Here is a 25,480-nt window from a genome sequence, read left to right as displayed (position 1 = left end):
GACGTCTGTATCCACTGTATTATATTATGAGTAGTAAATTTATAGGCAGTATGATCTATGAGTTTTGACCTCAGAACAAGAACAAGCAGTTTTGACCTCAGTTAGTTCTGTTTGTCGTTGTTCTGAGGTTGATTCTCAATACATACGTAAGACTAAGCAGTATGGTCGAAAGACCTAATAGCCTGTCCTTTGAGGACGAAAAAAAAATGATTATCAATATTGTCAATGGCAAGCAGAGTTGCCTACTTAAGGGTTCTCCCTAATTTAAAGGAAGTATTATTAGGATGATTTATTAGAGGCATTATATTTTTTTGGAAATACTTTGATTCTTGTGTATTTGTTTGGAAATGGAGCTTGAACGATGAAAATTATAAACATCCACAACATTCAAGTCATTAAGTATAATTTTAAGTGTTTTTCATATCCAAATATATGTAAAAGGAAAACTTTTTGTAGGGTTTTTCCGAACAAATTTGGCCACTTTAGAGATTTTTTTTACTCAACCGTAACAATAAATATTTTTAGGAGTTGGTAGCACTGGTCACCGATGGTAAATTCGCAATTTGCTGTTTATTTTCCGAAAAATGGCATCGGCCTTGGTAAAAAAAATAGTTTTATCAAATCCGCAGTCTGCTAAAAAGACTGTCGCCGTTTTTAGTAATGCTATAAGAAACCGTAAGAAGTTTATGTGATTTATGAAACAGCTTATTTAGGTGTGCTTAGGTGTTTGAAATGTTACGTCACTTGATATATTTCAGATTGGAATTATCAATATAAACCTGGCCCATATCCTAAAACCGCCGAAGAGCGTGCTGCAGCAGCTAAGAAATATGGGCTGAGCATCGAAGAATATAAGCCGTATCCGGAAGAAATGGGTTATGGTGATTACCCTAAACTACCTGATATCGGTGATGACTCCAAGGATCCGACGTACCCATATGATCTCCCAGAATTCAAGAGGAACTTTAATGAACCAGTAAGTTCCTCTTGTAGACTAATATGTATGAATAATATCAAATGATAGGCAGTAGCTATTCTTTGCATGTATGTCACTTATTTACCTGTAATATGAAAATACTTTGAAATATTAAAATGAAAATATTTTGAAATATTTCTACCTTCACTATTATATCGAGGATTGATTCTAAATACATAAATATTTCAAAAACATGCGTCTAATACCCTTTCTGCTGTCCACGTTTTGTTAGGAAATGTGTGCATATAATATGTATTTAACAATCAGAAATAAAAAGAATATAATATGTATATAAAATTTACTTTAATGCAATTTGTGTCTAAAATCCCTCAATATTTTTTTTGTAATACAACTGGTGTGTGATACTGTGCAGATGTCACCCATCCAAAAACACAACCAGTGTGTAGACCTATATATAATTACAGTGAAAACTGGTTATAGCGACTTAGGGGGGATCATCGAAACTGGACGCTAAATGCGATAGTTGCTATAAACGATAGGCTTTTTATATGCATTTGTTTAAAATGACCTCACTATTTAGTCGATATAACCGATGCGTCACTATAACCGGAGTCGTTATAACCGGTTTCTACTGTATTATATCAACAAGAGTTAAAGATCATAAGAAACTTTCAATCTCCAAAATTCATACAATGATTAGGGTACATATGATGAATAAATAATGAAACTTGTTAACTTCATATAAACAAGATTTTTTTGAGAAACTGCATTAATACATTGATTTTAGCAACCACATCTGCTGTAAACATCTCATTGGGTACTTACATATCTGGCTACAAAAAAACTTTTATGTCAACTCATTGTATGCACAGAGGCATGTGAGATTTTATTTAATTCAACTTCATAGAGAAAAACCCAGCAAAATAAAATTTATGTATATCATGTGTTACAATTACATTAAATTAGACAGTAATAATTATAATGATACAATTTATTGGTATTTTCAGTTGAATGTGCGTGCTGAAATTTTTGGGGGTGATCGTTATGACCCAGCCATGAGACCAAGGTTCTCATTGGCACACCAATGGACATGGTTCCTTGGGACTATTGGAGGAGTTATGCTCTTATTCTTTTACATGGAGGACTACAAATTTGGAAGACCTGTCACTGCCAAGCAATACCCTGGTCAGGGAACTCATTATCTATTTACACCTAAGTAAATAATATAATTTTTGTAAACGGTAGAGCATTTGTTTTCACATTGTTAGTCAAATAAAATTGTAAATTGTTTCAACTGGTTGTTTTATTTTATTACTAGATGTTGCTTGTGACTTTGCCCACCTGAAAAGCCTTCTTGCTACAAAAATCCTTCAATAAATGTAGCATTGTACAGAGCCATCTAAATGACTGCAGTGCCATCTGAATGAAAATTCTAATATTTACCATGGGGGCTAATGACTGGGATAAGTAGTAGCCTATATATGGTAAAACAAGACATGGTCTGTCCATGTGCCTAAAATCATCCAATACTATTCAGTTGCTAGCCTGCATGGCATCATAAGAATTTTTTGATTTCTAAAGCTTTGAAAGGGAGACAAACCTCTTGTAATTGTACATTAAAATTTTTAGTAAATAATTACAATTAAAGTAAGGGATTTACTATAACATTCATTTATTTATATATACTAGTGAAATATTCATCTTCTAAATCATACAAATCTGCTGCAATATCATCTCGTAGAGACATTAGCTTTTGATCACATTCCTGTTGTTTGGTACGGAATAGTTTAGAGTTTTGTGTTATAGCTTCATTCACAGATGGGAAATCATTCAGGATGAGGTATTGTTTGATGTCAGATACTAGTTTCATTAAAGATTCCCCAGCTCTCACTGAAATAAACAATTGTTAATCATTGTATTAATAGTCATATTATCAGGGAACTTGGCAAGAGCGTCACCAGCTGATGGCCCAGGGTGGGGCAAGTTGATATGGAAAATGAGAAAAGTATGAATTGTAGGTAAAGTCGAGAGCACATGTTTCTCCCCCACTCCCCTCTCCCGCTTTAACAATAACATAGAGCAAAGTGTGATTGAGCATATGGAATATTAGGAAAGGAATTAGTGAAGCAAGTCAGACTTTTGCTGCTTTACATTTGGCATTTTTTTATAATCTGACGCGACACTCTTGCAACTTGAAATATTATCAACATTATAATATTATTTGGGTGACATTTTCAAACTGTCAAAACATCCTTACAGACTAATGGGTTTGTGTAGCTGTTGTCAAAGTTTTCCACTGAGTACATCAGTATACTGTAATATGATTTTAAAATCATTACAATGTTAATACCACCTGGACTCTACTTCACAGTCAGTATAAAAAAAATGTAACAAATAAAAGGTATTACCTATATTTGCAGCCCTAACTTGCATTTCAAATGTGTCTTGTTCTATCTGTGTCATTCTATTTAATTGAGTTTCATTTTCCAGTTTTGCTAATTTGATTATTTCTGTAAAAAGGATTAAAATAAATCATGATTCAATTAGCCTATTGTCCGTGCTTAATGCGTTTAAACTCATGAAGTCTCTGTTGTTGTATATGAAGTATATGTATTATGAGTGAAGAATGCATTTTAAATGCATAAGTTTTATCTGCTCATCTTATAATTTCATACCTTGTGGTTATAGGTCTTAGTATAATTATAGGTACAATGGCAACAAGGGTTAATCTATTTAAATAAATCATAGTAATGAATAAAAAAACCTGGAATATTACCTTCGAAGTTTTCCAACATACTTTTAACATCTTCTTTTAACCGAGTAGTATATGATTTTAATAAAGCCTCTTTATTCTGGGGTAAATTTCTTTGCATATTTTGTTTATTTATCTTATCCGAAAGACTGAACTGTGGTCCAAAGCCCAAAAACAATGAAATCAGAAATTATGGATAAATGTTGGTTCGTCACTTCTATAGATTACACTTCATATCACCTTTGTTCAAGTAACAAAGAACCATTGAAATTTAAATAGCGATAACGTCTCTAATTTAAATAACCAGAGACATAATTAACATGAAAAATAGTATTCTAGTAGTAACAAAAAGAATGACTATTGACCATTACGGCAAAATAAACAGAGAAACTTCAAAGTGACAGACGGTTTTTTTTTAATATTTCTCCGTTATACTAGGGTGGGGCGCAGCAGCGCGCATTTTTTTTTTTTGATGTGGTATACGTTAGTCGGCTTATACAACACACACCGACCTTTTAGGCGCTCGCCATTCTTCGAGTGACTATGGTGAGACTGAGGGCTACCTACATAGAGTAAGTAATATACTACGTAAGAAGAGGCGGCACTTAGTACATTGAATTTGAGCTCACGCACACATACGTGAGCCCAGTAGAATTACATTTTGTACCAACATTACGCAGAGAAAATGATACGCAAGGCTGCCAACTTACTATAAATCTGCTCGTTTCTAGGAACGTTCCTTATTTAATCGATATTATCGATAATTTTGTATCGACAGCTTTATATCGATAAAAATTGCTGACCATAAATCTTACACTGGTATAAATTATGATTGAATTTAGAATATTAAAAATAAAACGTCCACAATTTTTAATAATTCCCTTTATTTAATTAGAAAATACACAATATTATCACGTGAATTTCTTATGTATAGAATTGTATAATGTTTAGGTCTCCTACTTAAAAATTCATAACACTCCAGTTTTCCGTTATTTATTTCCAATTTTATATGGAAATTGAAAAATTTTATACCTTACAGATATGATCTTTTTCCGTCTAATCAACAATTACTATGATACAATTATTGCAAGGGCAAATTCATAGATTTCACACGTGCCTTTTTGATTAGGTTACTAAGCATAGAATTGAAACTCCATAATCTAGAGTATTCTCTTCAACGACTACCTGAGGTTGTAAATTTGAATTAAATATACATCACTTTTATGTAATGTTTTAAATCATAATATAAATTTTCTGATACCGGTGTAGATCAAGTGGATACTTAGCCATAAATATGTTTGACTTTGGGTACTTTTGTATGCCACAAACCTCACATTTTATACACATTAATTCTTTTCCCCATTCTCGCACACAAAATCAATAAACTACACAAATGTAAACAGAATTAGAGTCAATATCTCGGAATAATAAGAATCACTATCTCGTAACACACACCACACAAATTCCTTCAAGAAGAAATATACACGAAACGGAAAAGCTGGCTCAACTCAACGTATTCGGCATAAAACATAACTTATTATTGAACATAATCGCAATAATACATTTTTTTTGCAAATAAACTTCAACAATGACAAATCTACCGTCAATAATGGCGGCAAATTATCAACTATCATGTAGCCAACATACTTTCAAAATTTATTGGATTATTATGTTGGTACAAGATGTTACGATGAGACATCCTTTTGTCAACCAAAACTAAACTCTATCTAACGGCATTAAGATATATAATCATTCATCATTACACAAAATGTTCTAAGTGTCCACCCCCTGGCTACCTACTAACAGTTTTGTATTCGTTGGCACACGGGCCGGAACAGTTAGAAAGGTCGCGACGGAACTTCGGTATTGGGCAGTGTTAGAGCTTCATAAACTCGTTCCTATGGTAGATAGCTACAGTGACATCGTCCCCTGGATCGGTTAGGTAGAACAAAAAGAGCATGCCTCAATTTAGCGCCTGTCGAATGGAAATTTTGCACGCTACGGACATTGGCATTTTAGACAGGGGGTGGACACTTAGAACATTTTGTGTAATGATGAATGATTATATATCTTAATGCCGTTACATAGAGTTTAGTTTTGGTTGACAAAAGGACGTCTCATCGTAACATCTTGTACCAACATAATAATCCAAAAAATAATTAATGCATGTTGGCTACCATGATAGTTGATAATTTGCGGCCATTATTGACGGTAGATTTGTCATTGTTGAAGTTTATTTGCAATAAAATTGTATAATTGCGATTATGTTCAATAATAAGTTAAGTTTTATGTCGAATATGTTGAGTTGAGCCAGCTTTTCCGTTTCGTGTATATTTCTTCTTGAAGGAATTTGTGTAGTGTGTGTTACGAGATAGTGATTCTTATTATTCCGAGATATTGACTCTAATTCTGTTTGCATTTGTGTAGTTTATTTATTTTGTGTGCGAGAATGGGGAAAAGAATTAATGTGTATAAAAATGTGAGGTTTGTGGCATACAAAAGTACCCAAAGTCAAACATATTTATGGCTAAGTATCCACTTGATCCACACCGGTAACAGAAAATTTATATTATGATTTAAAACATTACATAAAAGTGATGTATATTTAATTCAAATTTACAAACTCAGTCGTTGAAGAGAATACTCTAGATTATGGAGTTTCAATTCTATGCTTAGTAACCTAATCAAAAAGGCACGTGCGAAATCTATGAATTTGCCCTTGCAATAATTGTATCATAGTAATTGTTGATTGGACGGAAAAAGATCATATCTGTAAGGTATCGAATTTGACAATTTCCATATAAAATTGGAAATAAATAACGGAAAACTGGAGTGTTATGAATATCTAAGTAGGAGACCTAAACATTATACAATTTATACATAAGAAATTCACGTGATAATATTGTGTATTTTCTAATTAAATAAAGGGAATTATTAAAAATTGTGGACGTTTTATTTTTAATATTCTAAATTCAATCATAATTTATACCAGTGTAAGATTTATGGTCAGCAATTTTTATCGATATAAAGCTGTCGATACAAAATTATCGATAATGTCGATTAAATTAGGAACGTCCCTAGAAACGAGCAGATTTATAGTAAGTTGGCAGCCTTGCGTGTCATTTTTTCTGCGTAATATTGGTACAAAATATAACTCTACTGGGCTCACGTATGTGTGCGTGAGCTCAAATTCAATGTACTAAGTGCCGCCTCTTCTTACGTAGTATATTACTTACTCTATGATTTTAGAGGCGCGGGCGCGGCAGGCCGCATTGACGATCTTATGGCTTAGAATATCATTCCTTTAGCCGCTCTTTCGTCAAGTTAGGCTATGAAAAAAAATTATAATATATTATAATAATAAGCTTAAATAAAAGTAACAAATTTTCCGTAGTATTGTAATGCTCTTTGTAAGAAAGTAATCAATATTATTGTCAGAGTAAAACATAAGTAGTGTATTTCGTGAAATTCAGTAATGCTAGATTTTTTTACTCGCGAACAAAATCATTTCTAGTGTTTTTCAGAAATTCACTTTAGTATGTAGCACGGGCGAAGCCGCCATTAATACCCAGTATTCCATATGCTGCGGAATTTACTCAGTTCATATTTTTATTTCCATATATTATTGTTTTACACGTATCTTACTAGATATATCATCCTTTCATATATTTTTTTATTACAATGACACAAGTGGCAAAAAATTTAAACTTAAAAATGTAGGTATACTACATAGTAAAATCTCAGTATCAAGAGTTAAATGCATACATTTATAAATTGGAATTTGTAATTCTTAAATAGATGTTTCAGATCAAAGTGGCCCGTACGACAAAAAACCCAATTTCAGATTAAGAACCTAATATTCATTTAATTTCCATGCGACACCATATCATATTATTACATAAAGCTCTAGAGTTTGTTTGTTTGAACTGACTGCCTCTCTGAACGCGATTAACCCAAAAACGAACTAACCGATTTACATGACATTTCTTATAGAGATTTTTTGAGACCCAGGAAGAACATAGGCTACTTTCTATCCCGAAAAAATTTACATGCGGGCAGAGCCTCGAGCAAAAGTTAGTCATAAATAAAACAATTTATACGTATTAGACTTGATAATTATTTATTTAGTTTTGGTCGGTAAACCTAGCATATTCTTTGAGTCTCAGCGCATTAATATTAATGAATCCTGTACTATCCTCAGGTGAAAAGCCTCCAGCGATATCCATAGACACCAATTCTTTATTGTAGAGGCTAGTTGTACTCTTCCGAGCTAGCACTGTTACTGTAAAACATAATAAAAGCATTATTATGAAGCGAACCTAGATTCCCAAAAATAACAAGGGAGTCATGTATAGTCAGCCGTAAATAGCCGAGTAAATTCAAGACTTCAAAATGTGTCTACACATTAATTTCAATATTCAAAATATTTATTCTATATGTATAATCAAGTGTACACCCTTTGAAGTATAATTAAGTGAAGTAAATTGATTACTGATAAGTACCTGCACATGGCTAACTGTAAATTTAGGTTTTCGAATGTCTCATTGTACAAAACATAATGAAGCAATGTATCAACTGACCTGAATTAGTTAAGCCTAAAATAATGGCTATACTAGGTAGGTAGATTGTAGTTAGAGGTACCTTTGTTATAAAATAGTAAATTACCATTTCCTTTAAAAAGATGTACAGTGACTGTTCCGGTCACAGTTTCTTGAGATAATTCCAATGCCTTCCGAGTAAAGTTTGCTTCCGGCGAGAACCAGAATCCGTTGTACACAAAATCAGCCATTTTTTCTTGTAAATATTTTTTCACTCTGAAACGTATAACAAGAAATTTATACGTACTTAAATCCTTTATAACAGGTCTCTAACTCTATAGATGGAAATAAATATTACTTTACCGTAAAACTTCTTTATCAAGGGCATAAGCTTCTAAGTCAAGATGGGCCACATGCAAGACAGTGCCAGCTGGTGTCTCGTACAGTCCGCGTGACTAGAACATATATAATATTTTGGAGGTTTCAATAAGAATCTTACATCAAGAGGTTCTCCTTCTACGCCGGTGTTTCTGATCAATTATTTGAGAGATATGAAATACCTTAAGCCCTAAAAAACGATTTTCGACAATATCAATACGACCAATTCCATGTTGTCCTGCTAACTTGTTCAGAGTTTCCACGAGATTCAAAGGATCGGTTACTAAAAGAGCCTTTTCTTGTCCGCTCGGAATTCTTATAGAAATTGGCAAACCTGTGAACATAATATGTTGGTGAGATATATTTCATCGTCATATTACGGTGCCTGCGTTATGATAACAGTGGTCTTATGGTTCACTGTGGAGGACGTTGACAGTTAATTCAAAATAACAGCAAAGTTGTAGTTCGGCTAATTTTGTTCATCGGTTACTGTCAGAACTCATTGAACTAGGTAAATCAAGGAGAATATAACCACTACGTTAAAGGTACATTTTACTCATACATAGGACTGTTGCGGTAAGGTCATGCGTATTGAAGGTCATAAGAAACCTTACCCTGGGTAGGTATGCATCAATTTAAATATGAGGAAATAAATTTATCACTCTACCCTTTTCAAAATTAATATCGATTACAATCGGATAATCTTCTGCGTGTTGCAGGTCTCTAGTCATCTTGTAAATTCCATTCGGTGGAATCGCTGCAGGATCTTCCAGCACGCCTGACTCGTAGCTGCACGAATACAAGACACATCGATTATACTACTTATAATAGCTATTTACTCTCAACTTTTGAGGGAATCTAATATATCTAAGCTACAGATTTATGTTTAGATTTTTCGCAGAATACCTAACCACGATCGTTGAGGCCCAGGAAGATTTCTACTCCTTTATGTTGATCATTGAATAAAAGTAAAATAGGCTTTACCTAATATGCATGATATTCTCGTCCGTAGACCACGGTTCTTTCGGTGTAGCTGACACAGGAATATTTTCCTTCTTTGCGAATTCGATGAGATCACTCCGACCTTGGAATCTATTAAAGAACTCAGGAAGACGCCATGGTGCAATTATCTGAAAATATTAAATAAAATATACTTACATCTTACATCAGTTTATAAAATATTTGAATGCTCCCAGGCTCTCTGATAAATACTTACTAGCTCTTATAGTTCATAAAAATTTTGAAATAGGTACTTATTATGCAACACTACATACGGGGTCTAACAGGGTAGTGTCCAAATGGAGTAAATCGATAGTGGACACCAATGTGTATCGATTAAATCCCATGTATGACACTTATGTTGAATTATGTAATTGCTGACAACATACTTGAGGCGAAATAAATGCACATATTAAAAGCATTCATCGAGTTGCTTCAATTAGACAGTTGGTCGTATTACACCCCGTATACTACATACATAATAAGTATAATTTATTATTCATTTAATTAAATTAAGGTTATAGCTTAAGGTCCATTTTTCATACATTTTGTTTCACCTTTAATCTGGGTAACTAAATAAGTATTGACAAGTAAAGAATTTAAATTCACGTCTAGTTAGTGATTAGTTCTCGCAGTTGAAAGAAAAACGTAAAAATAATTAATATGCATGGATATTTCGGCCTTTAAAATTTCGTCGTATTAAATTTTAAATATCCATGCATATTAATTATTTTTACGTTTTTCTTTCAACTGCGAGAACTAATCACTAACTAGACGTGAATTTAAATTCTTTACTTGTCAATACTTGTTTAGTTACCCAGATTAAAGGAGAAACAAAATGTATGAAAAATGGACCTTAAGCTATAACCTTAAATGCTTAGCGCTTTAACAGGTGTTTGGTTCTTACATATTATGATCGTTTTAAGCATTGAGTCGTTGAGTTAGTTACCTAAACGATCCTAATCTTAATGTAGTATCCTAATCTTAATCAAGCAAAGTAAGTCATTGGTAACCATATCAAAATGAACTAAGTAAGTATATTCTGATTGGTCTATTTTTCCGATGGAACGAAAAAGCTAGTGGAATCGTTTATTAAAATTGTATTGGATGTAAAATTACATAAACTCACTTTTCCTGTAGGCCACAATGAATACACACTGAGTTCGAATCGTACTTGGTCATTGCCTTTACCTGTAGCGCCATGAGATATGTACCTGAAAATTACTGTAGTTAATGTTTATTTTATAGATTCCTATAAAGAGTACTTATATACTTACCAACCTACTCTCTCACGGCTCACCTCACTAAATATTTACTTAATACTAGTAATAGACAAATAACTAAATACTGAACTTCGGCGTAGTGTTTGGCTACTTTACAAAAATGTAGCTGATCAAAAAGCATTATACTTATTATATAGCTATAATAATATAACTAAGTACTTCAAATACATTCGACCATAAGTTCGAGCCTAATACATTAATTTTCTCAGTCATGTATAGGGCAGTACTGTGGCAGGACGACAGAAAAGGTAAACGAAAAAAATCCGTATGCAGAAACAGATTCCGCCCGGGGTGATCAGGAAGCTAAGACGCAAAAAAGTCGGACTACTTATAAATATTAGTACATATAGCTATAATAATATAACTACTTCAAATATCCTATTCTCTATATTATACATACTTGGCGCCCAATTTTTTTGCAGCCTTTACGAGACCGACAGATATACAGGGTCGTGCTAGCGAAGTACCGAGATAATAACGACTTTCGTAAACTAAGCCCATTTGCACGGCAGGTAACATGTAGTTGGAGACGAATTCTTTTCGTAAATCTTCCACAATTACCTGCAATGTACAAAATCAATCAAATTTAAAAATTATCACACTAAGTACTTAAATAATATCCAAGAAATAACAAAAATAAATAAACAAATAAGTTCATGTTCATGTCATTGCGTCAATATTCAAGAACCCTATTAAAACACTGGAGATACTTAATTGAAAAGTGGGCACATACTTATTTGTATAAGTAAATTTTAGTATTTCGTGCCGTGAGTAAGGCTTGGTTGTCTAATTTTGGTATTTTTATACTTACATTTTTAGCGCCAATTAATTTAGCCTTCTGTTTTGCTTTTACGAAGTCCTCATTTTGGCCTACGTCGGCCATAAAGCAAATCACATCGTAGTTCTTTTGAATCAACCTAATTTAAAAAAATAAAATAAATGGCAAGTTTAGTGTAAAAGTGATTAAATCTACGGGACAGTAAAGTGTTGAAAAATAATTTAATCATTTAAGGTACATATTTACAATGACAATTGAAGTTTTGTTTAGTACATCGAAGTCGTCACTTCGAGGGTACCATTGGATGCACATAACATGATACAAACCAACCAAGACCTGGTTATGACAGTGTTCAATTTTGAACCCCCGATGCTAAATAAAATCATTCATAGTACGTAGTAGTAGAGGGGCAAGTAACTAGTAATATTTTGATCTCGACGTCGGACCGAAGCTGACTAGCGGAGTTTAAAATTTAAAATACTTCCTTAGCGAACCCCCGAGGCGACGACAGTTGGATCAAAATATTACTATGTGCATATAATAAACGATAAATACATTTGATGTGGTACGCCCTAGGCATTAATTGGAACCATTGCTTTTATTTTTGAGTGTAATAGATTTTTGTTAGGTAACAACTAACAATCAAACGTCTCATATGTTTATGTCAAAACGAAACCACTTCGATCGTCGGCACGCAAGACCTTCAAAATAATACAGAGGCTACGTTTTGTTGTTTGTTTTAAAAAGTGAAGTACTTATTCTCGTTAGATCCACTATTCTTGTTTTTTTTATACAAAAAATGCTTTCCATGGAACAATTTTTTTTTTTGGTCATTATGTTTGGCGTTTGCCGTTGTGTATAAAAAAATATAAATTTATAATTAAATTAAATATGTATGTACATAAATAATACCTATTTAACTTGGCCCACCCAGGAGTTTTGTACAAATCGTGCTGATCAATGATTATAATTCTTTACGGTTCAGTAAATCTATATATATAAATGAATCCCTATTTCCCTAGGTCACGCCATCACGCGTGAACGGCTTGACCGATTACACAATTTTTTTTGTTGTGTTTGTTAAGGAAGTTGAGCGGAACGTTAGAAAATTTAAGAAAAGTTAATTTCAGCGATTGACAGAATGCGCGCTGCAAATTCATAGTTAAGACGGGATAACGTTTGTCGGGTCAACTAGTGAATAATAAATTTGCAAAGAGCATTATAAATATGAGGATAAAATTGTGTGCAAAAGTATTCACCACTTCAAAATGCAACTGGTATCCAAACCGCCAGAGTATGCTAAGATGACGAGGTCTTTTCCCATGATTTCGGCGGATCGCGAGAGTAGAAAAGTAGTTCTTTGCAGAGAGTTTACGGTTAACTAAGTACCTTTTATGTTCATATAACGTTACATATTGTCATTTCATTTGATAACCTTGAGGTCACGTACAATCAGTCTGAATATACTTAAATGTTGAGATTGGAGACTTGCTATTGTTTGTGAATCTCTTTGCTAAAATTCTTTTAAATAAACACTTATATACATGTTTTTAGATAAAACTGTATCAATGGGTAATACTTACAATTGCTGGTGCCTGACTTACTTAACCACCTATGGAAGGGAGAGGATTTTATATCTTTAGATCTAAGAAAACCCTCATGACGGAGAATCTAGCTTTCTGTTTCAATTCTTTTTATCTATCCTTTAGAGTAACTTAAATGCCAACAGGAAAATTACAAATACGTATACAACTGTATTTGTAGTGTTATGAAAATTAGAGACATAAAAAATTGTGTTGTCATATTAGTCATAGCCCGGGATAGTAAATAGCCTGTGTACTTCGCAGGGTCTCAAACTGTCTCCACACCAAATTTCATCGGAAGCCGTTAGTCGTTTTTGAGCTTATCGCGTTCAGACAAGAACACAGATGCGGTGGGGTTTATGTTTTATAGTATATTTTTTAGAAAATTTTCTGTGGAACAACTTCGTCATACCTAATTCTTGCGTATCTTTAACAGTTTACGCACCGCACGCAATAGAATCTCTCAAAAGGAAAAACATTTACTTACCCGATTTTGCAACATTTTTCATACTGCGCCGCTCCTATTGATCATACCGTGATGTTATATAGCCTATAGCCTCGATAAATGGCCTGTCCCAACACTATAAGAATTTCCAATGCGAACCAGTAGTTTCTGATTTTAGCGCATTCAAACAAACATACTCCTCAGCTTTGTATAATAGTATAGATAGATAGATAATATATGACCTTTGTATACTGTTTGGACTAATAATTGAGATACAAATCACATGACCAACATTCCGTCTTATTAGTTCTCTCATTATTGATATTATGTCCGTCCGATCTGTTTAGGTCTGTTAAAATTGAGCAGCCCATATTATGGACTGCTCAATTTAATATTTAATGTATTATTTATTCAACGTATTTTTAATGTTAGCCAGAATGTATTAGAATATAGTACTGCCAAGCCACATCACGAATTTAATTCCCCAAATCACACATCTTCCATTGTCAGAAGGAGGGTCCTTAAATGTAATTTGATACAAACACACATTACACCCATTAAATAATTTAATGAAATTTAACAATAGAATACTGACAAAATGTTAAGATTATTACACTATGATATTACCTACATAATTGCACGATCGGTTGATACAGGTACATTAAACACTCTAGATGGAACACACATCGATTTCTTTACTTGATCGCTACAATGTATTGCTATTTGATTGTTATCACCCAAACTGTTTGACATTCTTTATCTCAAGCTTCTATTATATTTAAATGAATATACCTAAGTATTACATTACTCTAAAGTTAATTACATACCATTAAATTTAAAAAGGTATTTCAGAAATGTGTTGTAAATTGTAATTAGTAGATGACACAAACATTAGTATTCCACGCTAGTAGAACACAACACACATTGGAATGTAAACAAAAACACTGTTAGTGAAAAGGTTTTTAACACGCATATGATTAACATTTTAGTACTAGAGAATAGTCAGGAGAACTAGCGATTCAAAAACTACGAGCGACACAATGTCTTCAATGCAATACGTCACTTAGCTTCTTATGTGATAGATGTGTTCTTACTGCACCCACATACATATTATTTTGCTTATTCGTTTGTAAATATAGGCATTTGGCGTTAAAGAAAACGAAAAAGCATTCCTTTCATTCGACACACATCCTTCTTATAAGTCGTTCCTTTTACCTAAAAAAAAAACTTTAATCCTTTAATACATTCTTCGACGATTATATAATTATGATGATACAACAGTATATTTTTAAATATTAACATTCAATAAATAGAATAAAGAAAACTTTAATATAAATATTTATGTAAATAACAAAACACAATGTTCTTAAAGATAATACTAGGCACTATACTTTTGACAAACTAACCCACGGATTACACACTTTAGCACAGATGTAATGAAAATGAGGCACATTTTTATAACTATATTTGATGCCCTACATCTGAAAGTTTTTCTATTCAATTCAGTTAGAAGTTGGAATATGGTGTAAAATATACCTCATTGTACACAGGTTGTGTCTGGTTAACACAACACAAAGTTGTACTGTAGACTGGCCATACCGAAGTGCTATCCATTGTTTAGTTTATGTAACATCTTTGGAAAGAAACATTAACAATACTTGTTATACTAAAATTAAATACTCTTCCGTACTATTTGCAAATGTTGCCATTTAGTTAGTGGTACGGTCGAAATCAAATAAGCGTTGCTAATCGGTATCTTCGAATCGAGCACAAAAATAAACCAATAAAATGAAGCCATTACTATGATTTATTCAAACACACTTAAATCAACTTTAGTCTAATTGGTTCATTTCCATTGTTTCGAAGATAGCAATTCGGGTCGTATATTGATATCAGCCCTGCATGAAAAATATATAATTACAAATAACCTGCCTTTGTGGCATTAAGTATTATCACATAATAAATATATAAAATTTTATGCGTACTTTTAGTATCACAATAAAGATAACAATATATTCAATACCTTAAATTGAAAATTTCATGTCCCAATTAGCAAATAAAATAAAGTAAGGCGCCCATAAATTATACGTTTCGGTACTCTTATTTTAAAGATTAAAATTTGCTAGGCATTACATAATTAATACAACATTACATTTTAAACAACTGCTATGTGTCTATTGAGTGTAACTATTGCTATTTTTTTTTTTCAGAAACAACTAATATTGGTATGTCTTACCGCTGAACAGTTTTAAGTAACACTGCGTATTGCGAAATCAAATTAAATCACAGTACAAGCTAATGTAACTGCTAAGTTCTATAAGTATGTAGAATAAGGAAAAATACTTTATGGCAATATTACCGATACGTCGTTTGTTTGGTATGCAGTTCTAAATATATCCGTTACTGGTTGGTCAACAAATCCAAATAATGTACTCATGACTCCATACGCAAACGACTTGTTTCGATAATCCGCAGCCACAGTAGTGTCGGTTTAGGCCGTGAGAGAGCTGAGGTCGGAGAGGAAGTTGTCCGGCGTGAGGATGTGCGAGGAGCCGATGATCACCTCCCAGTTCTTCAGAGCCGCCGTCACCTCGTACGCGCAGCGGATCTCGGAGAAACAAACGCCTGGGGAAAGGAAATGTGAAGATTCTGTTTACCATCCGCCGATTTCTATAAAGGATCCCTATCTATAGCTTTGTCTGATCGATACCAACAACGAACCAATCAGATAAAGGTTTTTTGACATGGTTTCCTATTGACTTGTTTTGATTAGTTTACTTTCTGGATCGGATCGAAGAGAATAGTGGTGTCGTTTATAGAAACGGCGGTGGGTGTGATAAATTTTAAGAAGAAAGACGAAAGAAAGTGCGGCAGGTGCAAATCCGCGGCAAGGCTTCTACATATTCCTAAGGTTACGTTCAGATTAACCGTGTCTGTCTCGCGGACCTAATGATTGACCATTTATAATCGTGTAGTACAAGGCGTGTTTGCCGAGTCCCTGTTAGATGAACGATTACTTCAGGAGCGGCGCAGTTTAGATAACCTCAGCGCAGTCCAAAGACGGTTCTTCAACCTCCAAAGCATAGAGGATGATGTTCCTTCTAGAAAGACAGCACGCGTAATCCACGAAGATGTATAACAAAATATATTACATAAATCGTAATAATTATGGATTTAGTGGACTTAAAATATTATAACAACAAACTTTTACCTCCAACAACGAAGACAATTAAACGCGGAACATTTTTGATGGTCTGCTGCGCCTTGTCCTTGTGCCAATGGCCATAACGAACGCTGTATGAACAAACATACAAAATTGATATCCTTTTCCAATGAAACACTTTTAATTGACAGATTATACCAATGTACACATGGCATTATTTCGTATTTAAATCGGACACTGGCAACACTCTTTTCTGTGGAACGTGCAAGAACGTGTCGCTGCCATGACTGATTTGAGGTTCAACTAAAAGATTTCGATACTTAAACTTTTTTTTATATTTACATAATACTGTATATTTATAGGAACAAATTTTAGGTCTGCCTCGTGTAAACATAACCAAGATTAAAACAGAAAGACAGATGAATCATTCACAGTTTGAGGCATGACTCCCAAATATTAAATATAAAATAATCTTCAGATCAAGTATTCAAATTTGTCAGTAGTACTATAAACTTGTGTCGGTGTTCCCAAAAGGATTTTTGAAAGTCCTTACTATTCTCCCATGTAAACACATTTAATCGACAAGCAATACCATGATTTTTGTCGTTGTCATAACACTATTTTTACGAGTACTACAACATTATAAGACATACCTGGTTGGTGCTTGATAGCCAGAGGTCTGTGCTCGTCCAGCCAAGAAGGGGAAGTGACGTTGATCTAGTTTATCATCAATGGCGTCCTCCATGATATCCTGCAAAGTAACAAATTTTATATATTAGCCATTTGATTGGACTGCGGCTATTATACAAAGAGTGAAAAATTTGTATTCCCTCCACAAACCGCCATATTATAATATGCTCGGCACTCATCACTTGTTCGTGTTTAGGCGTCAATATAATTGAATATATTATTACATTTTATAAGCGAGCATACTCATTGCGTTACTTCTGGGGTCCTTGGTGATCGCCGTTATATTGAGACTACACTGAACTTACTATCAAATTGTTGTCTGGTTAAAAAGATTTATTTGTAATTGTGTAACACAAAGTAATTAGTACACTGTGGTAAACTCAATTTTTAACATAATGTTAGGATTGAATACCTTGATAACAGGAGTCCATCGAGACATTTGATATGTCTGTTCTGTAATTCTTTCCTTCCTTGGCACCTGATATTGCTTCTTTCTGTTACCCTAAACATGTAAACCAAAAATTATTTTTATTTTATGATAATACACAAATGGTGTCTGCGCCCCATTTAGGTAATCGATTATACGCACATCGACGACCACGTTGAGCCCCAGGTTGGCGAGGTTGAGCAATGTCTGCTTGTCGGAGGGCTCAAGTTGCGCATGCGTCACCAGCTTGTTGAGGTTCTCCTCCGAGATGCCGTTCTTGGCCATGATGTATAGAGCTATGATGCGCATCTTGTTGAAGTTCACCACATTCTGAAATGAATTATATGTATCAAATTCATGCAACAATCTATGTGCAAATATAAATAAGTGCAATCACTTAACACTTATTTATACATGCATCTTAGTAAAATTGACGTAAAATAATCTTTTATTTCAATGTATGTTACCTGATCGAGCAGCACAGGCACAATGCTTCTCATGTGATCTTTAATTTTTTCGCCTTCAGCGTCAGTACCCATAGCTAGATCCTGCAATCAAAGAAATTAAATTCCATCAAATTATATTTATTAAGTTTGGTTTTGTGTAATATTGATTGTGAACTAACTAATATTGAGAATGCTGCTGCAAGAAAAATTAATAACGCCATTGTCTGAAAAAACATTTAATAAATAATCTATATGTATATATAATATTAATTAATTATCAATAATTTATAAAATAAATATGTACATGTTATTGACACAAAATACCAATAATAATTTTTGCAACCCTAACATGTTATTAAAATTCGATGATTTTACGTGATGTTTACCTGTTCAACTTTGCAGAGTTTATCGACGTACCCCTGGTATGATTTCATGCAGTCTTCAGCGAGGCGTAAGTGCGTGGCGTATTTAGACAGTTCCTTTTGATATTGAGGCATTTTTTTGATCATTTGCGATAGATCGCGCATAGATTGTTTGTCACCTGAAAAACGGCACAGTAAAATATATATATTTTTTATTTCATGTCAATATTATGTAAGTATAGTATGTAGGATTAAAATACTCCAATGGTCTTTTATTTTCCCACCAACACAATTGCTTAAATTATAAATACTTTAAGCAATTCTGTTGGTGGGAAATTAAAGCTTTGGTTTATCCTACTAACAGCTTACCTCCGCCCATGCGTTTAGATTCGGTGAATTTCTTGAGGTTTTTCGTGACGGACGTAGACACGACGGCGATGTGCTGGTGTCGGAGCTCCACCCACAGCTCGTCGTTCTCATCCAGCAGTACCTCCTTCAACTGGCCTTGGGACGCCTCGTACCTTTAAATATACAAATTTTGAAGAAACTGTGTCAATGGCGCAAAGTAATGAAATGAACCTTTGTGCGGCGGCACACACTTTGCCTTTAAAATGAGTGTTATTTTGTATGCAGTAGGTATTTTTTTAAATTTCGCGTCGGTTACAAAAAACGCACCATAATATTGTATTATTAGCTTTTGCTCGCGGCTCCGTCCGCGTTATAAAGTTTTTCTGGCTAAAGTTTTCCGTTGTAAAAGTCTCGCTATATATTTTCCCGGGAGCCTATGTTTTTCCCAGGGTCTCAAACTGTCTCCATACCAAATTTCATCTTAATATGTTGGGTAGTTTTAGTGTTTAACACGTTCAGGTAGACAGATGCAGCGGGGGACTTTGTTTAATAATATATTTTTGTAGAACTTTTTAAGAGGAACAATCCCGTCATACATCATTGTTGCATAACTTTAACCGTTTACGCAGCGCACGCACGGAAGCTCTCAAAACTACTAAATTTTCCCCGTTTTTGCAACATGTTTCATTACTGCTCCGCTCCTATTGGTCATAGCGTGATGATATATAGCGAATAGCAATCCACAAATAAAGGGCTATCCAACACAAAACGACTTTTTCAGTTCAAACTGGTAGTTCCTGAGATTAGCCATTACTGCTCCGCTCCTATTGGGTATAGCATGATGATATATGTATAGCCTATAGCACTCCACAAAGGGCTATCCAACGCAAAAATAATTTTTCAGTTTGGACCGGTAGTTCCTGAGATTAGCGCGTTCGAACAAACAAACAAACAAACTCTTCAGCTTTATATAATAGTATAGATGTGTTTCGTCACACTGTTGTAGCCCACACGTAGCATAGGCGCCCTTTTTACTTGTATAATATTTTTTTAAATCACAATTGGTTCGTATTGAATGAACTATATAAAAATTACTTGTAGACGTCATTTTCAATCGGCAGCAGATCATAGGCCATGGCTTGCAGAGTGAGTTCATGTAACAAGGGCGACACGCAGTCGAAGCCGCGGTCCAACACCAGGAGTTGAGATCGAGCCTTCTCTGGACCTTCACCCATTGTAGGTTCATCAGCCTACAACAATTATTTCCCTCATAAATACTATAACTCCAAAAATATACACACGTATAATACTAATAATTTATATGCTTACCTTGTAGGCATCTAGCTTTTGTTGGATAAGTTGAGCTAGCTCCACATTCCGTTCCCAATCACTGTAATAATAAAAAGCAATAGTTGATACAAAATAGTCACTGAATCACTGCTCAAAAAAAAGTTCAGTAATAGTACCTGCGATATCGCACGGAGGGATATTCTCCGAGCGTGGCGCACAGCGTGGCGATCTGTTCGGCGATACGCTCCATGTTCGCGTTGCGCGTCTGAGCTAGCGCCGGGTTATACATGCATTGGAAAGTCTCAGGCGAGTCCAGAGAGAACACCTGAAGTATAGTTTCCAAGTGAAAATTGTGGAAAAAAAACAAAATAATACGGAATTCTATATATTATTGACATATTATGCAAGTTGTCTGATAAATAAACGTCTAATTAAAACTTGTTTATAAATTACCTATCATCTGTATCGGAATCCTGTCTAAGGTACATCAAGACATATTCCGCGATTTCGATAGTTATCGAAAAATTAAGTACTTTTTAAGTTTTTTTTATTAGATAGACAAATGATTAACTCACAATAATTATGGTGATATATGTAAGGGAGATAGAGATGTTTAAAATTATATTTGGGCATAATATACTTAAAATCAGATAAACTGACTTTATTTTATCGTGACAGAAATCAGGACCTATCCTGGCACGGCAAATGTGTTTTTGTGGTTAAAATATTCAAAAGGTTTTAAAATATGGTGACTACATTGGGAAAACATTATATACTTCAAGCCATGTATTAAAATGTAGACTTACGGGACATTCTGCATGTGGTTTTAGCATATGTACAGTCGCCACAAAAGTAGCTCATCACATTAAAAACTTCAAAACATTTCTACACATTAACTGTAATCGAAATAATGTTTTATCTGATAATCTAAAATTAAGGAAACGAAAAAACGATTATGGACACAAAAGGTCGATTTGAATTTTTTTATTTTTTCAGCTACTTTTGTGAGTGACTGTACAATATGATTGTCAACAAATTAATGGATTGTCACAACATTTACTTCAAGAATGAAGTTACTATTTAGCTAATACTTACATAATATAATATTATTAAATTACACATTAGTTTTAGTATTTACTACAATAGTTTCTACATTACTTTATTCACCTGACTCTCGTAAGGCAAGAAAGCAATGTTGATCTCCTTCAATGTTTTGATTTTTCTCGCAGCGGAAGATTTGCAGAGTTCATTGAACAGTTCCTCCGGGCATACTTATTAATAGCAGCGTGCGAACAAATTATCACATTTGTATATCGATGAATTCGAAATGAACATTTCCCAATTATGAAAGTCGATTTAGGCATTGTTAACAGAAATAAGAAATTTACTTAAGTTTTGTTCTTAATTGTTATTATGACTTTCATAATCAAGAAGAAAATTTACAAACATGTTGAGTACAAAAAAAAGATTTGATTGCAAACTCACACGAGTATAAATATTGCTATGAACAAACCTGCTGTTCATATGGTATGTATGCAATGTTAATTTCCTTTAATGTTTTGATATATTTAGATACTCGACTACGCGACAACTCATCAAACAGAACATCAGGACAAGCTGGAAAATAAAATATAAATGCAAAATAAAAGGTAGTAACTTAAGACCACTACATGTAGAAAAAAAAAATGGGTTACAAATTAAAAATAAAATAATTATTGTAGCAGTTCACATATTCATTTTTACATTGCGTTACTAAATTAAACCACATACCCATTTTTACCTTCTGCTAAAATCGTGCCAAAAATCATCCTTGAATAAGTAACGAATATTTTAGTCAAAATTCCCAGTTTTAGTTTTTTGATTTGATAACTTTGTAGTTTAGTCTGAATAGGGTGTATGCATAGGCGTACTTCTGACTGAAAATGTGAGGTTACTGTTTCAACAAATTCTTATAGAGACACAGTAGTAGATTCGAGACATGTAATAACAAAATTCTGCTCGTTATTATTTATTATGTAGAAAAAAATATGTTTTTATTTCACATCTGTGGTTAGAGTAACTTATTGTAAAGTGTTATATTCAAGTAGACAAGTATGTAGTTTAATTTAGTAAAGCAATATTAAAATTAGCTTGTATGTTACAGCCAACATAAATTGGTAAATGGAAAACACAAGTTGGTGATGGGATATTTGTAGCTGCTGGAATAACGACTATCGTACACAAGGTGCAAAACTAACTATAGTGGCCCACGTTTATCTGGACGCCATTCCACTTAATATCAGGTATAGTGCCAGTATGAAAAATAAATAATACCAAAAGAGGCTGGAACTAAAATGAATATTCACTGGTACGAAAGAATCTATTTGATAGGTCTTGTAACCAACAGGAAAGCGACAATCATATAAAATAAATAAAAACCCGTCAAATTTGTTTGTTTGAGTTGTGTTTCAATTTCACATAATGTTTTGTCTCATAAAGACAGTCTGGTCAAATCTGTGGCGGCTGTTGAACGATGAGTCGTCGCCTATTGGTCAATTTTATATTTGGACTGCTCAGTGCTTGCCATCAGGTGTATTTGCAACAATCATGACTAGCTATTAGTTTAAACTAGACCCCGAAAAAATTACATGATTATTCAATATTTTATTATGAATGTAACTAGCCACTTACAATTTTTATACTTTAGACAAACCAGTAACTATATGCTAAATAAGAGGTATTTCTAAAGTTTTACCTTCAGTAAAAAACACGTGAGCAGCTTTGTACATGATGCGATTTCCGACGGAAAAGTCGTTGATCAGTGCATGAACAGATTTCTCTGATGGTGTGATGAGATAGATGCCGTCCATGGTGCACAGTGGCTCACGTTTCTTGTGTATATCTTCAACCACTGTGTAAAGAACAAAATTTCAAAAAATATTAATCCAAAACAGAATTTTTGAGACAAATTATTATTTTATGAAACATTTTGAAATAATCATGACACAGATAACTGGATATATTGTTACAATACAAATATTGTGTGAGCACTTGTGACACTTTTTGGTATAAAAACACTGAGCACTTGATAGACAGAGGCAATTGATAGTTAGTCATTGACAGTCTATTTATAAGTTTGGTTGGTTGGTGAAATATAAGAATAGAATGGTGTAAGTATTTCTTTAATGAGAGATTTTTTTTTAATTGTATTAAACTCCCTTCAGTTCTTAACAGTAAAATATAACAAAGCATAATATTTGGGTTGCCAATCTGTATGTATAGCCAATTTCATATTTAATGCAAATTTATTATTTTATTTATCTTTAAAAGCTCACAATATAATTTTTTCTAATAAAATGCTTGGAGTTTTTGATTACACAAAATGATTAAGAAAGTTTTAGTATTATAAAAGTTGTATTGTTTTTCCTTTATTGTCTCTACTGTAAGGTTCACATTATCAATTTGGTGCAGTATAATTGGTTAGTATCAATACATAAAGTAGCTTGCCATCTGTGAAAACTTTTATTGATTACTTTTAAAATATTAATTACTGTACTTGATATACTTACATGTAATTCCTTCTGCAGAGATATCATGCATTTTGCAGCATGCAGACACCATGCGCATAGAAAGCTGATCCACAATGAGAACCCTCCATTCTATGCGTTGTGACTCCTTGCCTTTGGGTCCGCGGTAGCGGATCACCTCATTCATAATCTCTGCATTAACAGAGAAAATAATAATAAAATACTCATCCTCATATATTTAATCCTCAAAGGGTTAGACAAAGGGGCAATTCATCCATATTGTGGGCACAGAGGGGTGTGAGATTTGGCACAATTTAAGTTAATTTATAAAGCAGTACAAACAAATCTAATTTATATAAAATAAATGGTGTGAAAATTTGGTGTAACTTAGTATATTTGTTACACACTATAAACTTCAATCACTATTCTTATTAATTTAAACCTAAAATGACAAATTCCTTCTTTAATCAAGGTTTGAAAGATTTATTACTAAGGAAAATATAATAAATAAAACAAAATCTTTTGGTTGATAATTACAAGAGAATTAGGCAAATTATATCATTTCAGCATGCATGTTAGTGAGTCAATGTTATAGTGAGTCAATAGGAAATAAAGGGTATTTTCTTGATGTATAAATTAATAATTAGGGCTTTAAGAATCAAAGTTCATGATAGATTTTGATAATATTAATATGATATAGTTATTCAACTATTTGGTTACTATATCCAATACGAAAGTGATACATTATCAATGACTATATTATAATCAGCTTAGTTTCATTAGGCGGAGATGAACAATGGTGATTTCAGTCGCCGAATGACGTACATATCGCAGCCCCCACCCCACTAACCCAAATGACATAAGAAAATCAATAAGTCAGACTCTTCTGCTAGCTACGTAAAATAAAATGATGAAACCACTAAATAATGTTTGAATATTGATTAGCATCTCATAAATAACCACTTTAATTCATGAATATAATGAATATAATATAAAGCGTCTAGAAAGGTTTTTACATTATACCTTTGAATTTATAATACAATGGCACAACTCCGACAACCATTGAATAAAGTAACATTAAAAAACAAAAACTGCTAACAGTTAGTCATTAGGACCCCAAATTAATCTGATAGTACAAAATATAAAAACAGTCCCACTGTTACTCATCCATACGAAACCTGGTACTATTGGGCTTCATGTAAGTCATATAGGCACTTAAATGATAATAATCTATACCCTACTATATATACACAAAAAACAGTTTAAGATATATAACACTAATTGTAAAAATCGTCATTATTATAAATTTATAAAAACTCACTTTGTCCGACAAGTGCTTTCAGAGCCATCTTGAACAGTAGACTAAAGAGTAGGTCGAAAATTTCAAATGTCAACTCTCAAAAGGGCATAAAATGTCAAGGTAAAGAGCCAGCACATTTGGTCATCCTATTGTATTGTCTATGATATAGTGATTTTGAGTGTTTTTGCACAAATTTACTGGTCTCTGATTTTAAGGGAGTGAGTTTTATTCAAAGAGAATATAACCACTACGTTG

The 25,480-nt window shown here is 33.4% G+C and overlaps 4 protein-coding genes across 6 annotated transcripts; 1 reads left to right on the top strand and 3 right to left on the bottom strand.

Moving 5' to 3' along the window:
• The first annotated feature begins 479 nt into the window (after nt 1–479).
• Nucleotides 480–2,231, top strand: LOC115454002 (NADH dehydrogenase [ubiquinone] 1 beta subcomplex subunit 8, mitochondrial). Its single transcript, XM_037444631.1, has 3 exons — nt 480–675; nt 759–976; nt 1,945–2,231. Exons 1-3 carry the CDS (start codon nt 585–587, stop codon nt 2,155–2,157), a joined length of 522 nt encoding a protein of 173 aa, XP_037300528.1. The 5' UTR covers nt 480–584; the 3' UTR covers nt 2,158–2,231.
• Nucleotides 2,232–2,585: 354 nt separating this feature from the next.
• LOC115452380 (mediator of RNA polymerase II transcription subunit 22) lies at nt 2,586–4,097 on the bottom strand. The gene is made up of 3 exons (XM_030180896.2): nt 3,714–4,097; nt 3,346–3,447; nt 2,586–2,827 (listed from the first exon to the last, which is right to left on the bottom strand). Exons 1-3 carry the CDS (start codon nt 3,808–3,810, stop codon nt 2,610–2,612), a joined length of 417 nt encoding a protein of 138 aa, XP_030036756.1. The 5' UTR covers nt 3,811–4,097; the 3' UTR covers nt 2,586–2,609.
• Nucleotides 4,098–7,786: 3,689 nt separating this feature from the next.
• LOC115454361 (argininosuccinate synthase) lies at nt 7,787–13,066 on the bottom strand. Of its 2 annotated transcripts, none has more exons than XM_037444214.1 (10): nt 12,925–13,066; nt 11,699–11,804; nt 11,288–11,448; nt 10,734–10,818; nt 9,590–9,735; nt 9,273–9,394; nt 8,788–8,939; nt 8,591–8,682; nt 8,355–8,503; nt 7,787–7,971 (listed from the first exon to the last, which is right to left on the bottom strand). In XM_037444214.1, exons 1-10 carry the CDS (start codon nt 12,987–12,989, stop codon nt 7,814–7,816), a joined length of 1,236 nt encoding a protein of 411 aa, XP_037300111.1. In that variant the 5' UTR covers nt 12,990–13,066; the 3' UTR covers nt 7,787–7,813. The 2 variants fall into 2 exon arrangements, with proteins under 2 accessions (XP_037300111.1, XP_037300112.1); XM_037444215.1 differs by lacking the exon at nt 12,925–13,066 and adding an exon at nt 12,221–12,359.
• Nucleotides 13,067–14,241: 1,175 nt separating this feature from the next.
• On the bottom strand, nt 14,242–25,365 carry LOC115454360 (protein ROP). 2 transcript variants are annotated; one of them, XM_037444212.1, is made up of 15 exons: nt 25,247–25,365; nt 23,968–24,117; nt 23,154–23,309; nt 21,933–22,036; nt 20,596–20,744; nt 20,459–20,519; nt 20,225–20,379; nt 19,151–19,302; nt 18,806–18,960; nt 18,441–18,521; nt 18,136–18,303; nt 17,959–18,048; nt 17,510–17,607; nt 16,905–16,987; nt 14,242–16,318 (listed from the first exon to the last, which is right to left on the bottom strand). In XM_037444212.1, the coding sequence occupies exons 1-15, from the start codon at nt 25,272–25,274 to the stop codon at nt 16,185–16,187; spliced, it is 1,764 nt and encodes a 587-aa protein (XP_037300109.1). In that variant the 5' UTR covers nt 25,275–25,365; the 3' UTR covers nt 14,242–16,184. The 2 variants fall into 2 exon arrangements, with proteins under 2 accessions (XP_037300109.1, XP_037300110.1); XM_037444213.1 differs by lacking the exon at nt 21,933–22,036 and adding an exon at nt 21,587–21,690.
• Between the last annotated feature and the right edge of the window lie 115 nt (nt 25,366–25,480).

The sequence above is a fragment of the Manduca sexta genome, chromosome 28 (genome assembly GCF_014839805.1).
Source record: "Manduca sexta isolate Smith_Timp_Sample1 chromosome 28, JHU_Msex_v1.0, whole genome shotgun sequence".
NCBI lineage: Eukaryota > Metazoa > Arthropoda > Insecta > Lepidoptera > Sphingidae > Manduca > Manduca sexta.
Note: the sequence above shows the minus strand (reverse complement) of the source record. Positions and strands in the feature narration are given on the sequence as shown.

Excerpts from the sequence above, each read along its gene's own strand:
- LOC115454002 (XM_037444631.1), top strand. The coding sequence starts at position 585 with ATGGCATCGGCCTTGGTAAAAAAAATAGTTTTATCAAATCCGCAGTCT. Across the intron at positions 676-758 it reads TAGTAATGCTATAAGAAACC|ATTGGAATTATCAATATAAA; the intron begins GTAAGAAGTTTA and ends GATATATTTCAG. Across the intron at positions 977-1,944 it reads AGAGGAACTTTAATGAACCA|TTGAATGTGCGTGCTGAAAT; the intron begins GTAAGTTCCTCT and ends TGGTATTTTCAG.
- LOC115452380 (XM_030180896.2), bottom strand. The coding sequence starts at position 3,810 with ATGCAAAGAAATTTACCCCAGAATAAAGAGGCTTTATTAAAATCATAT. Across the intron at positions 3,448-3,713 it reads TATGTTGGAAAACTTCGAAG|AAATAATCAAATTAGCAAAA; the intron begins GTAATATTCCAG and ends TCCTTTTTACAG. Across the intron at positions 2,828-3,345 it reads AGTTAGGGCTGCAAATATAG|TGAGAGCTGGGGAATCTTTA; the intron begins GTAATACCTTTT and ends TGTTTATTTCAG.
- LOC115454361 (XM_037444214.1), bottom strand. The coding sequence starts at position 12,989 with ATGGGAAAAGACCTCGTCATCTTAGCATACTCTGGCGGTTTGGATACC. Across the intron at positions 9,736-10,733 it reads CATTGTGGCCTACAGGAAAA|ATAATTGCACCATGGCGTCT; the intron begins GTGAGTTTATGT and ends TAATATTTTCAG. Across the intron at positions 9,395-9,589 it reads GAGAATATCATGCATATTAG|CTACGAGTCAGGCGTGCTGG; the intron begins GTAAAGCCTATT and ends GTATTCGTGCAG.
- LOC115454360 (XM_037444212.1), bottom strand. The coding sequence starts at position 25,274 with ATGGCTCTGAAAGCACTTGTCGGACAAA. Across the intron at positions 24,118-25,246 it reads GAAAGCACTTGTCGGACAAA|AGATTATGAATGAGGTGATC; the intron begins GTGAGTTTTTAT and ends CTGTTAATGCAG. Across the intron at positions 18,304-18,440 it reads TGCCTGTGCTGCTCGATCAG|AATGTGGTGAACTTCAACAA; the intron begins GTAACATACATT and ends AATTCATTTCAG.